The following is a 14,033-nucleotide window of genomic DNA, read 5'->3' as shown; positions in this document are numbered from 1 at the left end:
CCAATATTTTTGTCGCAACATTTGCCCATCTGACAAAGTCATCGAATCGAGCCGGTCGGCGCGTCGACTGGCGTAAGCCTGTGCGACATTCTTTCATTCGTTATCCAAGCTGAATCTTCTCAGCTTCTGACGGGGTGTCGTCCCGTTCCACTCGCTTTCGCAAGCCATCTGGTAGTACGATCTTCTCAAGCACGGATCGTTTCGTGGCGGTTGGTTCCGACACAGCACCGGCATTGTCACCGTCGGGTGAGTCCTTGCTCCAGCCGTTTTCCGTATGATCGTTGGCTTCCGGGCCCTGCTCGTGAGTCGATTCCTGCTCGTCGGTCGGATCGCTTACTTTCCTCGCCAAACTCGGTCGCATCGGCGACCGAACCTTCGTCTGCTGGGTCCCCCTCCGATCCAAAATTGGACAAGACAGACTCGTCATCATCATGACCATCATCCGCCTGGTCACTCATATCCTGGTGATTCACACCGACATTCTGGCTGTCGTGATATTCGTCCTCGTCCTCCTCATCGACGTCTGCCGACCGATCCTCATCAGCCATAGAGGCTTCGTACGCAACCGTAGCACTGACAATAGTCTCTTCATCCCCCGAGTTGTCAAGTACGACGCATTAGCTAAACTCATGGATGTTTTCCATGTCCACGCCGTCGTCACTCGAGATGCTAGTCGTGTCGTCTTGCTCACCAACTTCTTCGGTCGCAAACCGTAACCATTCACCATCATCTTGGTCAGTTGGATCGACGTGATGACGGTCACCGTACGTCACGTCCTCAATAACGCGAACCTCAGCGGCAAACTTGACCGTGTTCTCGCTGGAAATATACACACGTGCGCCAACAGTGTCCATTTCGAACCCAATTAGATAGCCGATGATAGCATTGTCGTCACTCTTCGAACGCTCCAGTGTTTCGGCACCTGGATATACACATGCGAGCCAAAGGGCCTCAAGTGGTTTACATCAGCTTTCACGCCGAGCATTCGCTAGACTAGAATCCCATCAATGGCTCGTTGGTACATCATGTTCTTGATGTAAGTCCTATACAGGAGGGCATACCACCAAAACGAACGAGCAAATTCGGACTTGTGCATCTGCGGCTTCGTGAGTCATTCAACGACTGGAGCGCACGCTCCACAGCATTCCGATGTGAGCTCTTAGGTCCGACTTTGATGTGCTCGATTCCACGATCCGCATAGAACGCCATCATATCCTTGTTCACGAACTCACCGCCTTTATCTGTGAGAACGCGTTGCACCAGAAACTTCGCGCTTTCTGCAGGCTCGTGCTCACGCCGGACGATCTGCGTGATCCCACAACCAGCTTGGCGCTCCGTTAACACCACGTAGCGCTGCATGTACTTGTTCACAGTCTTTCCACTCTTGTCGGTGGGCAAGAACACAGTGAGATATCGGCTCCAGTCATCCATGATTATGAGAACCGCGACAAATCGCGAGCCGTTGTTCTATTGCGGGAACATCAAACCAGCAAATACAATCATGTTTGGAGCCGTAACTTGGCGATCCAACTTCTGCTAACGTCGCTTCTGTCTCTGATTGCCAATATGGTAAGAATCACACGTCTTGAGCTGCCTGTTCGTGATCATCATGCCGCGCACGAGCCCACGGTCCGCCATGATCTTGAGATACTGAACATTCGTGTGTCCAGTCCGGTTGTGCCACTACTTGAGTGCGGCCACACCGTCCGCGATCGTGTAATTGACAATCACACGCGATACACCTGGGCGTCGCGGAGCATCTGCTGGACGCTTCGCCTCAAACACCCAGATTCCTTTGCGAGATACAGCAAAAAACACCTGCTCCCCAATTTTGTATGCACTGAATATCGATTCTGCACGATCGTACGAGATTTTAAACTTCTGCTTGGTAATTGCGAGATGCATCGAGAACAGTCCGTGTGACGCGCCTTCCACGTACAGTACATCGTCCAAAAAGTTCTCAGCCTCGATGTCGCCCACCTGAGTGAAGATTGTCACTCGACCAATGCCGGACCCACGAGTTAGCGTCGAAACGGCCATACCAACGACATTTGCCCCAATACTTTCTGGGTGAATTTCTTCGAGATGAACAAAGAGAGCACGATTACTGGTCAAGTGCATACTGGAACCTGTGTCAAAACACCACCATGACGATACCTCTGGTAGCGACTTGTCCATCTTGTCATCCTCATTTTTCGTGCCCGGAAAGGCCAGCATTGGACTGACCATTGCAACACCAGCAGCCACACCTTGCTTATCTTCAACAACTCCACACCTGTCCACAAAGACTTCGCCGCCGCGACTCGTGTAGTGGAAGAGCTGCTTACGCCGTTGCGTCCCAGCGTTTGTCTCAGTGTTTCCTCCACTGGTGGCAACCGCATCAGGCCCAGCAACACCATCGATAATAGCCGTACATTCAGGCTGGAAGTGACCAATCTCATTGCACCGGTGACAAGTTTTGTTCTTCCTGTCACTCTTCGGTTTTCGCTGACCATCGCCGTGCTTATTATTCTTGCTCTTATTTTGCCCATTTTGTTGCTGATGGCGAGCACCTGTGCTGCCTCCTTGCTGCTGTCGTTGGCCACTACCTATATTAGTGGCACGATTTCCCTTGCCGCGGAGTGACTGATTCACAGCCGCTCGTTCAATCAACGCCCGGACTTCATCCAGGGTCATCTCTGCAGAACGTCCATACTTCACTGATCCGCGCAATTGCTCGTACTCATACAGGTCAGGAAGACTGTCCAGCATCATCTGCCTCATGTTGATATCCTTGAAGTCGTAGCCGTAGCTCTTCAAGTCCGACCTAATTCTAAACATCGTGGCCAGATGAATGCTCACATCGCCTGTTGGCGAGCACTTGAGCTGTCTGAGATCATCGCACTTCCGAAGAATGATGCTCTCCTTAGTTTCTGGGTCCATGCGCCTCTCATAGATCTCGTTCACCTCCGTCCACATCTCAGTGCCGGTCTCCAAGTGGTCGACCTGCTGCAGACGGTGTGGTGGCATCGCCGACGCGATCATGCGCTGGGTCTTGCACTGCTGGCGATCAAAAGCTATCTTGCCTTCCGCAGTGCTGAGTTTGTCTATCTGGAGCCTGCCCTCCGCGACGTCGAGGATCTCATACTCATTGAACGTCGTCCGTAGAAGCCACTTGCGCTGACGCCAATCGATCTGTTCGCCGTCGCGAACTGGTGGAAAGCTACTGTACCACTGGTCTCTGGCCTTGTCCAAGAGCACAAGCCTGTCCTCCCGTTGTTGATCCATTGTTCTTTGACGTTGTATCGTTATTCCTCTAGCCCTGTTGGAATGTGGATGGTGAAAGAGCAACTGATGTATTAGGAACAAGGCATTCTCCCATATAATTGTCTTGTGGCGTAGCTGTTCGGGCCACATCGTGCCTGTGCTAAAGCCTGATCCAACGATATGTTATTCTCCTATAGTCGTGCAGATCACGGGGAGCTTGATGCAAAGAGCAACATCAACACTTGCGATCAGTGTTTGAGTTTATGCGCTTAGCTGAGCTATTTGTGAATATTGACAAGTGAAACATTGATGCCGACAGAATTCTTTTTATGAATGCACTATTGGTAGTCTGGTCAACGGGTAGTATTGAGATGATCAAGACTATCGCGTCTGATACAAACGAACTTACAGATGTGGCTGGCTGCGATTTGTCTCGGTCGGCCACTTGCACAGCTTAAGTGTGGTAAGGCCGAAGCAACATGGCCCCTTACCTATCCTCATGGCAAGAATGTCGGATGGTGATGGACAGAAATGCGATCTTTAAGGCAATGCGAAAATCGGATCATGAGGGGTCCGAATCCAGCTCTTCTGAACCCGGATTGGCCATTTCATGTCGTCGGTGACGCTTTAAATTTTGCAACAGGTTGTACTTTGCCTTAAGCAGATACGAATGGTCATGAATGCGTGATCGTGTTTGAGTCTTGCCTGCATTAAGCTGCTGAGAAGAATGCCATATCTTTTATAAGGAGCTATGGAAAATGGGATGCTCTCGTAACGTTCAGAACGCGCCTTTTTGGCATCAGGCCAGTTACGATCTATACAGATCATGCATCGTTGCGCACAAAACGTCGTCACCACATCTCTCGCTTTGATTTCCAAGATGGTTATCCTTCTCTGTCAATTATACCAATGAGGTGCGGTATGGACCGAAGTAGCTTAATGTGGTGACAAATTCGCTTTTGCCTTGCATCGACGATGATTTGTGACGCGTCACCATGGCAATTGAATAGGTGACACGTACTGCGTTGGCAAACAGATTTGAAAGCAAGGGTTTTTTATATGAAGATGTTTTTTTGAAAGCGCTCATTTCACGCTCTAAGCGCTGGCTTGCTGCATAACAGAACTTTCCCACTTGACATTCGACGTGTGGCTGCGTCTCACGTTGAGGGTATTGAGGCCTCAAGTGCAGAATACTGTACGAGGCACATGAAACTCGTTTGGGCAAACCTTTTCGAAGAGAAAAGACGAAATTTTCGGCAACTGCTATACGCTGAAGCCCAATGAGTAAAAGTGGTACCCATCATGCGCTCACATGCAAAATCTGTCGACGAGTCAGACTCTCGCTGCAAGTATCAATTCCTTTGGCCATCCTATCTGTTCAGGTGGCGTGCTTTTAGCTCATCACTAATGCTCGACGTTTCGTTTTTCTATATATGCGCCTGGTATTTTGTGCCTGCCTCCGCGCAAGTGCTTTGGTGGACCTCATTAACCACACGAGTGGTTTGTACGTCTGACAATCTGTCTGGGGATAGTTAAAAGTAGACACGGTTTTTTTAAACTTTAATCCTGGACAAAATTTCTTAGAAACGCTGTAAAGCGCAGATCCTGATCGGACTGAATGACTAAAGATGAGCCATATTGGCATTATATGCTTTTGAGAAGCAGCATGGCTGTATCCGCACCATTAACGATGTCATCGATAAGTACGACATTGGATACCATGATCAGTCGGTCCACAAAGACCAGAATGACAATGCGAGTTATTTCCTGTCATTAAGTTTGCGCCAATAGCACAAGTTTACCTCGACACGGCTCACATTTTTAACCCCAACGATAATTTGACGTCACCACAAATTGGGTTTGGTCCCGGAGAAGAAGAAATTGTTGATTCAATGAAGACTGGCAACAAAGCGTGGCGAGATCTTTGATTACTTTCTAACGCAATTGAGTGTCATGCGCCAACTCCGCGACGCTATAGAAGGGCAACGGTATACAAGGGCATCATGGGCCAATGCCAGAGGCTACCACGCACGCCTGCTTATGTAGTAGTGAAAAGTCTTATTTAGCGTTATTCTACAAATACATGCGGTGTTAGCATTTCAAAGGCAAAATTTGCGACCCCTTTTCATCGGATCGCTTACAATCGATGCCAGAAATGAATTGCGTTATGCTCTCAATATCTCGAAGGACACGAGAAACATCCTATGTTCGATAGGTTCATTCAAGCCAGAAAACGATCCTCAATCAGATGCGGAGCCTTCTACGGGGGACGAAGCAGCGTCTGAACTATCGCTGTAGCTGAGCAACCTACGCCATAACGCACCGATACAATTTTTAACCGCTTGGGAACTCACTGTGATGTCGTTGCTTGGAGCACATCGGAATACTAGTTCGCCGCAGTATTTTACTGCATGATGAAAAACTTGGAGTAATTGCATGATTTCTCTTTGTACGAAAGCATACGCGATTCAGCCGCGAGAGGGTCGCTCTATGCCATTACCGCGCGATGAGCAAAGGGGTGGATCCGTCTCACGTGAACGCTTATTGAGCCGGGGATTTCACCTGAGAAGTTACCAGTATGAACTAAAGTGTAAATGATACGCTCATTTTGTAAATTTTAACCATTTTAGTATTCCACTACAGGAAGTTTGCAATAAATACGTATGACGTGGCCCATATCGTTCTTTATATCCCCGGAAAAAGGGGTGAAGACGGTAGCGCCACGCGCTTTCCACTAACGAGTGGATTCTGACATTGATATAAATTTGACACTTGGCGAACCTTCATCTAGCCGCTTTATGAAAATAAGCGGGGTCATTGACAACAAGCACATGAGATGGTAGGAATTATATTTTGATGTCCATGTCGTGCTTTGTCCATTTTCCTGTCAAGCATCAAAAAGCGGATCAGTCAGGCGTCTGCATCGCTGGAGCTGGAGCTGGCTTACAAAGCTGTGAAAAGTGGGTGGGGCGGCGCTCCTACCTCATTCAATACGCAGATTGAGCACGATACTTTTCGGCAATCTAAGATTAAAGGTACACTTCACGTGAATGGTACGGATCTAAGGTACAGTATACACGTACGGTACAAATTAAGAGGAATGATGCGGCGAAAACGCAGGTGGTACTTCTAAAGAGTGGTGTTCTGTGTGATTTGGAAGCGCTCGCAAGACAATTTTTAAATGGCCATTTCATTATTTGTTTAGGTGGAAAATCAGCATGTTAGGGGGGGGGCGTAAACAACTTCGAATTAATAAAATCTGCTAGCTCCACGTGTTCGGGTCTTCAAATGTCGTTGTGACTTTTGTTCATTGTATTGGAAAATCTGGGCCCTTAAAACAAGCCCAGATCATTGTTAACGAGCTGGAAGCCACTGTGAGTCCCACGACGAAATACCACAGCACTGCTGGCCACACAGAGTGGGTACGGAGTGCGTATAACGTGGAGCGGAAAGGTTCGAAGAAAAGAATATCTCTTTTCTCTTAAACGGCACTCCTGAATGGATGTCTTATCGTGAGGGGAGTGTAGAGCCAGAAATTCAAGAGCCGCTACAACCGTTTTCAATATTGAAGACCTTAACCTTTCACTAAAAGTGACGTTGAGGTAATTGATCGCTCTGAGCGCGCCGCTCTTAGCGATACTATCAGAGGGTACGTTTAGAAGAAGATTTTTAATGCGAGTGTCATCGTAGGGAACGGGCTCTCTCCCTACGGCATTTCGTTGTTGATAGTTGCACTTGCTACCAAAGCAACGACCGAGCCATAAACTCAATGTGTCGTCTGTGAGGGTGGAATGTCAAACGTTCTTTCGGACAGAAAGATTAACTTAGCAAGCTGATGCATATTTTGGGCCCCAAATGCATACGGTTTCGGTTGCAACGACTTTTGGCGCTCAACCCCATCGCTTTTGAGGTACTGTGGGCGTCGCGATTAGTGCGGGGTCAAACTTTCGTGCCGCGAAGGCACCCGAAGGTGCTGAAAATCGAAGCTTTACGAGCGCGCCAACTTGCGACAGACCTTAGCCACGCCGGAAAGAACTAGATTGGTTACTAGGCTGCTAAGCAGATCTGCGGTGCTCGCAGACGTTGTATCTACCAGAGCACAGAGCATCTGCGTCTTATGCCCCCCTTTCGAACCCGGCTAAAGGGAACGAAAGATAAGACTGTATAACATTGTCTGAAACAAACCTCTTCGGAGGGGAACGTCATCTCTCAGTACGAGCTAGACGGCTTCATGGGCATTAACTGAGCTTATTGTCCCTCACGAACGTTTCGGTCAATGGATACAGCCCCAAACGGAGCGACTTCTGCTCACAAAGAAAGCGGGCTTCTTTTTTTCGGTCCAAGGTTGTTGGCTTCATTTTCAATAACGGACGACGCGCAAATTTTAAAAAAAAAAACGGTACACAAAGGTGCTAAAGAATCCAAATACGGGCATGATGACCGTGCGTCTTGCGATGGGGTCACCAGTGTAAGCGTCGTAGAGTATGCTGAAGTTTCTGTGTGCTTTGTTGGGTTCGACAGCATGGACCCAGATTCAACAGTCTTATTCTAGGCACGGGTGAAATGCCATGAGCTATGGTTTGACTAGAAGTCAAAAGTTAGACATCAAGTACTTCTCCCTGGTAAAACTTTGACAAATCATAAGCCCACATCTACCAGGAAGCCGAAGCGCTTTTGGCACGAATCTGCGATGACTTGCGTGTAGGATCTTCCTCTCTCCATTGCATTGTTTGAAGCTAATAGCAAAAGCGATTGCATATTGCGGTCTTCAATGGGTAGTCTGCTTGAGACAGGTAAGGACGACAATATTTTTCCATTATATCTGATTGTAGAGAAAAGGACAGCTGTAACTCTTGTTACATGTTGAAGTAACAGCAAAGCATTGAATAATTGGGTAGTGCAATCTCCCGTGCAGCAGCCGGTAAACCTGAATGACAACTGTAATCTTGAACATTAGAATGACGTTATGTTCTTGTTATGCTGTGGCGATACGTATGAGTCAGCACTAGCGTGCGACAAGCCCACCACGCGGAGCAGTGAAGCTCCACTGGTAAGTTGCGAGAAGGATTGTTTACTCACGAATGCAGTGACTGAAGCAGTACAAGGGGTCGGAAGTCTCCTCTCGCTATCTCCGGTAAAAGTGCTTATATAGCTGGAAAATATAAGTACATGATGAGTTTAAAATAAGACAAAACGTGTATAAATGCAAAAAAAAGGCGGTTGGTATCAGAGGAGGAGCTGAGCTCGTAATTCGAGACAGATGAATCTGTCACTAAGAGCTCTCGCATAGCACTCAGTGTGAGGAGTGGGACTGGCATCCGCACAGATTCTTTCCATCATACTCGTAGGGTCCATTCTACCCTTTTTATATGAATTTCACAACATAGAGGCGACAACTTCACCACGCGTATTAGCCCCGCAAAAGGCATGCGAAATTTTATTGACACTACTTTTGAACAAATGTTTGTCATACGGCAAAAGCCCTTTATAAGGAAACAGATAGAGTTCATCGAAATTTGTTCCTTGTAATCCACGAGCGGTCTTGGTAAACGAAAGGGACAATTTTCCGCACTGAGCACCTGTGACGGGAATGACCCTTACTGAGGAGGGGTTAAATCGGTTACGCTTTACCGCATGGTGCTCGCTTCCAGCAAGCCGCCGAATGACGGAAACGAGGAGGTTAAAGTGATGTGACATTTTTTATGCCCAATAGGCCTTAAACCTTCCATTAACTGATAAGCGCCTCCAGTTCTGGTGAAACCAAATCAAAAAATACAACTATGCAAGATGAATAGTTAATGTGAACCACAAAGATTATGTGATTCACACGACATATGTAATGGGACTGATCCCTCTACACCACCACCCCACTCAAAAGTAGGCCTACCCATATTTTCTTCAAAATATTTCTGGACTTTCCAACTTTTCTTGAGACTTTTCTCCAACTCGAGACTCGGTCATTCGTTCACACACAAAATGAAACGCATCGAAGACGACTTGCGCCGACGACGCGTGCTGGGCCGCACGCCAATCCGAATGCGAGGCGCCTTCTCATGCATCGATATTGAATGATGCTCCGATTTGACGTCGAATGGCGCTTTCACACGTTGAGCCAAAACCTAGCATCAGACGACCAGCTTGGGCAGATGACGATTGCTATGCGCCCACCGACGAATTCAGTCGTCCATAGTGTTTGCGCTACCGTAAAATTGGATGTTGTCACGAGTTCACGACCAACTTGGTTGTGGCACCTTAGCGTTTAACGCACTCTCCTGTCGAATGGAAGCTGGAGTGATGGCTCAAATCGCGTAATTCCGCGCCATCGGAGTGCTGGAGGAGACCCGCACAGTCTCATATACGTAAAATTATCTGAATTTTGTCCAGAAAATAGATACTCGATTCTGACAACCAAATCCGTGGATGTCCGGGATCGAGATCAGTCCGATCTCGATGATAGTCTCGAATTGCGTGAGTCATTAGTCGAATACACGACAAGAGGAAGAGAGAGAAGAGGATAGGTTGGAACCCCGTTGCGGAGTCTGTCTTTGGACCAGCGTCGAACGCGAGAATGATAGCGGGACAGTCGCAAAGAAGGCGACTACGAGACTCCCATGCATTCTGGTTTGCTGAAAACCTAACCATTTCACCTAAAGCTTCTTCCGTCCGCGGACGTTCATCTCCGCCACCACGTTTTCGATATCGTTGTATCAACTTCCGTGTCGATCAAAAAGGGGTAGGTGCACGAAAAGGGAGTCTCCTTTGCTGCTTCGTCTGACCTAGAATTGTGATTGACGCAGGTGCAAAAAACTTTTCCGTGGTGAACCGTGTCAAGGACGCGACGACGCATGAAGAATACTCGACGGGTCGTCTGCCATGTTCGCGGTCTCGCATGCTGTCATGAGAATTCGCCTGGGGATGCACCCCGCGAGTCGGATTCGACGAACAGAGCAGGCTCAAAACGTTTTCCCTCCTGCAAAGCTACCCTTGCTCTGATAAGGATGGATATACTTTCCGGAGTAATCACCTACGCAATCAGCAGCCATCTGCTTCCTGTCGACGCTCTGTCTCTCACGAAAGCTCGTTTGGTCCGACGTTCACGATGATTCTCGTGATTCTGAGGATGATGCTGAGGCGACGAGGCCAAGGAGTTCGGTTTTTACCTTTGAGCAGATCCAAACAAGACTGCAATATATCCAGTTTGAAAGTCGTGTCGTCGCGATGATAGGACTCGAAAAGTCTTACGTATAACGCTGGATGTGTCCTTAGCCAGCTGGTCAGGGTGATGATGTATACATTACCATGGCATGACACTGCTCGAAATGGACCGTAGAAGCGAGGTAATTGCTCAGAGCTTCTCAAGCTTGAGATTACATCGTCTGATAGGTTCTTAGTACTAAGTAGAACATGACCTCCAACAATAATAAAATTTTGTATTGACGACCTCGTCTATCTGCTTTGTCTTTTTGCAGATCTTGCGCATTCGCCATTGCATCTCGCACCCGTGTGATCACATTCGCACGACTCATGATGAATGAGTTCAGGAGTCCTTGTATTTGCTCTTCACATTCGCATCATTGATTGTATCAATTTGAAGGGCAACGATTTGCCGAGTTCCTCCCCACTGATATCAGAGGCAAAATCCATCGCATAGAGCAGTATGTGCGGATGTCGCAAGCCATTCATAAAAAATGGCGTACATTCGGTGGATCAAAGAACCGAATTGTTGACAGCAAACTCAAAGTAATGATAACAACAAACTTCATTTCGCGTGTTTTTTTGCACAGAATTTTCTCAGTACATCATTGACCCTCCGTTGGCACGTTCCATTTTCCCATCGGTCTCCGGGTGTACCGCCATGGACATATCCAAGCGAGTGCCAAGAATTCATAGCATTTTTTCCTTGAGACTCGTAAATCGTGTATCACGATCGGAGACGATGGCGTTTGGCAACCCGTGATTGTAAGAATGTAATCTAGTTTAGGCTTCGGCATCGATGGATTCGCTACACACAGCGAAATGAACCATCTTGCTGGGTCTGTCGACGAAAACGAGCACGCCATTGTGACCATCAGCATTTTCGGGGGAAACCAAAATTAAAGTCAAGACCGACTGACTTTCAACAGTCAGTAAGAACAAGGAGACTCTGCAGTGGCACTTACGTGTGCCGTGCGCTCTTCACGCGCTAACAGACATTGCGTGTCTTCACGTATTGTGCAACCCACTTGAACAGGAGTCAACGTCACCGATTGCACCGATACTCGCACAGGAGCCACCCACCAGTGCTGTGACGGATTTTAAAGCTGGAAGAGGGATGAAGCTGCAGAAGATGTCTGATTGGACTGAGTTGTTGATGATGATTTCACACTAACAGATGCGGGGCCACCACAATTTGGCACTGAGAGATCGGTAGTCTTCTCACAATCAAACGGATCGGTCATCAGCGCATCACGCGCCTCGAACACGACCTTGCGCCTCAAATTATTGTTGTGGGGAACCATATTCCGTATCTAGTTGTCATGCGCAACTTTAAAGTGAAGGAGGTTGTTCTCTAATGCATAACGATGCATCTGTGATTTGAAGATTATCATGGAGATCCATATCACTCGATGAGAGTGCCTTGATGATCAGACCACACATTTTATCCTCAATATACACTCGACGTACCATACTGGATACATCGATTTCGATATAGCTAAAATAAGCTAGCTCGTAATCCGGACGACGTAACAATGCGTCAGCCAGTACGTTCAGTTTTGCCAGTTTATACGCAACCGTGAAGTAGCATTCTGCGAAGAATGACAAACAGCGAGCCTTCCGGTGTATCGAGTGAGGAGACTGAATTGCATATTGCAAGCTTGCGTGACCCGTGTAAAGACAAACGAAGTTGAACCCACGAGGGGAACATGAAATTCATCAGAGCATACTTTATTGCCAAATGCTCTTTTTCGTAGACGAGTAGTTCTTTTCTGCTGGCTCCAGCTGTCGCGATCAAAGCGATACGACACGATCGTGTCCTTCTAAGACTTTGAGAATAGCGTACATCCGATTGCAAGTTCAGAAGCGTCATTCACTACGCTATCCGGCTTCCTATCATCTGGTAATGCAAGTAATAGTGCTTCCATCAAGTGTTCTTGATTTAAGTGAATGATTCTTCTCAAGTGGATGGCCACTCCAATGGTACATCCTTCTTCAGCAGGTCTAATAGTGGGCGAACCATTTCCGCGTAGTTACGCGAAAGGCGATGCAGATAATTACACAAACCAATCCGCTTTTTAGATGCTTTTGCTTCCGTGGTATTGGCCACTACACGATTGCTTTGATCTTCCCACTATCTGCTCGAACACCGTTTTCACCGACATAATAACCAATGACCAGTACTTCTTTCGTAGCGATAATACACTTTGCGAGATTCGCTTGGATTGAATCTTCACGCAAACATTTTAGCACTGAAATGATGTGCTTCATTTGCATTTCGTCGGTAGATCTGCCATTTTGTCCTTCGATTGTACGAAGACCTCATCAAATAGTTTGTGTGAAACGCCGCAGTGGTCGAACAGATGTGAGACTAATCGATTGAAGATTTCTGAAGCACCAGATAATCCACTCCCCTAACATTTTGGGCGGTGTACTAACAGCCGTCAAAGGGATGACCTTTTCCCTCATCACGATTTGGTAATATCCATCAACCAAATCAAGTGCGCTAAATGTATATAGCCGGACATACGGTGGATAATGACATCCATACGCAGAAACGACGTTTGAGCGGGAATCGTCTGCGTGAACAATACGCCATTGACCATTTGGTTTATGCACACAAGACTTCCGTTGCTCCGAGGGGACTTGCTCTCCCTCACCAAACCAGCAGCTAGCTCTTGACCAAAGAAGTCATCGATATGTGCACTTTGCTCACGCGACCGTGACCACTATCGAGCACTGCATGCTTTGAACCAGGTTCACGATCAATTTCGTGTCGAACGCTACGTTGGGATGGAAGATCAGAGGACGGCTTCACACTAAGGGCGCCGTCCTTGTATTCCGTACCAAGTGAATAAAAAGGATCATCTGGATACTTCAAAATTGTAGATCGTCTGCGTGATCCCACACTCTTTCGAATTGTTTTATAATCAAATTATTCATAGCTAATGACGAGCATGATTCCACTTAATCGACCTTCGACTGTAGTAACACAACTTCCGCAATACCATCACACTTGAAATCGTGTAGAAAGTCATTTACGATGACTTCCTCATGCTGCACCAACTCTTCCATCCTCAGTAAAGCTGCCCAAAGTTGATTCCTTCACCTGGATCAGGGTCGACGCCCGGCGTCTTGCAGCAAGCATACGGCGTCGCCGTCGCCTCTGTACAGAGGTTCTATGTTGCGGTGAGACCAGAATGAACACGCACTGCGCGTCGTCCCGTGTCACCCTCACTTTCCGCTCCTTTGGGGCTCCGATGTTATCTACAACATCCGACGAAGAACTGCTAATCCCGCAGTCTTCGTCCAGTGGAAAACGTACCTCTCCACGCGCATCTGAAGGGCCGTGCCCAAGATGCCTCGGACTCTGTCCGACCACGCCATCAATGGCATGCAGCGACTGCTTCGCAACGAGAGCAGTGCTCAGTGGTTTACGTGCCACTCCACGCGCGTCTGAAGAACCGTGCCCAAGATGCCTCGGACTCTGTCCGACCATGTCACGCATGACATGGAGCGACTGCTTCGATACTCGAGCGGCGCTCAGTGCTTTACGTACCGCTTCACGTGCATCACGGGGGCCTCGACCTTGG

At 47.8% G+C, this 14,033-nt stretch overlaps 2 protein-coding genes across 2 annotated transcripts; both read right to left on the bottom strand.

Annotated features, from left to right (window-relative positions):
• Positions 1 to 236: 236 nt before the first annotated feature.
• Positions 237 to 1,431, bottom strand: PHALS_13234 (Ribonuclease H-like domain; the record flags this gene model as incomplete). The annotated part of the gene is made up of 3 exons (XM_024728952.1): positions 237 to 586; positions 662 to 922; positions 1,062 to 1,431. The coding sequence occupies 3 exons, from the start codon at positions 1,429 to 1,431 to the stop codon at positions 237 to 239; spliced, it is 981 nt and encodes a 326-aa protein (XP_024579377.1).
• Positions 1,432 to 1,683: 252 nt separating this feature from the next.
• Positions 1,684 to 3,267, bottom strand: PHALS_13233 (FOG: Transposon-encoded proteins with TYA, reverse transcriptase, integrase domains in various combinations; the record flags this gene model as incomplete). Its single annotated transcript, XM_024728951.1, has 1 exon — positions 1,684 to 3,267. The coding sequence occupies one exon, from the start codon at positions 3,265 to 3,267 to the stop codon at positions 1,684 to 1,686; it is 1,584 nt and encodes a 527-aa protein (XP_024579376.1).
• Between the last annotated feature and the right edge of the window lie 10,766 nt (positions 3,268 to 14,033).

The sequence above is a fragment of the Plasmopara halstedii genome, assembly GCF_900000015.1.
Source record: "Plasmopara halstedii genome assembly, contig: Scaffold_658, whole genome shotgun sequence".
Lineage (NCBI taxonomy): Eukaryota > Oomycota > Peronosporomycetes > Peronosporales > Peronosporaceae > Plasmopara > Plasmopara halstedii.
This window is presented reverse-complemented; position numbering and strand designations above follow the sequence as displayed.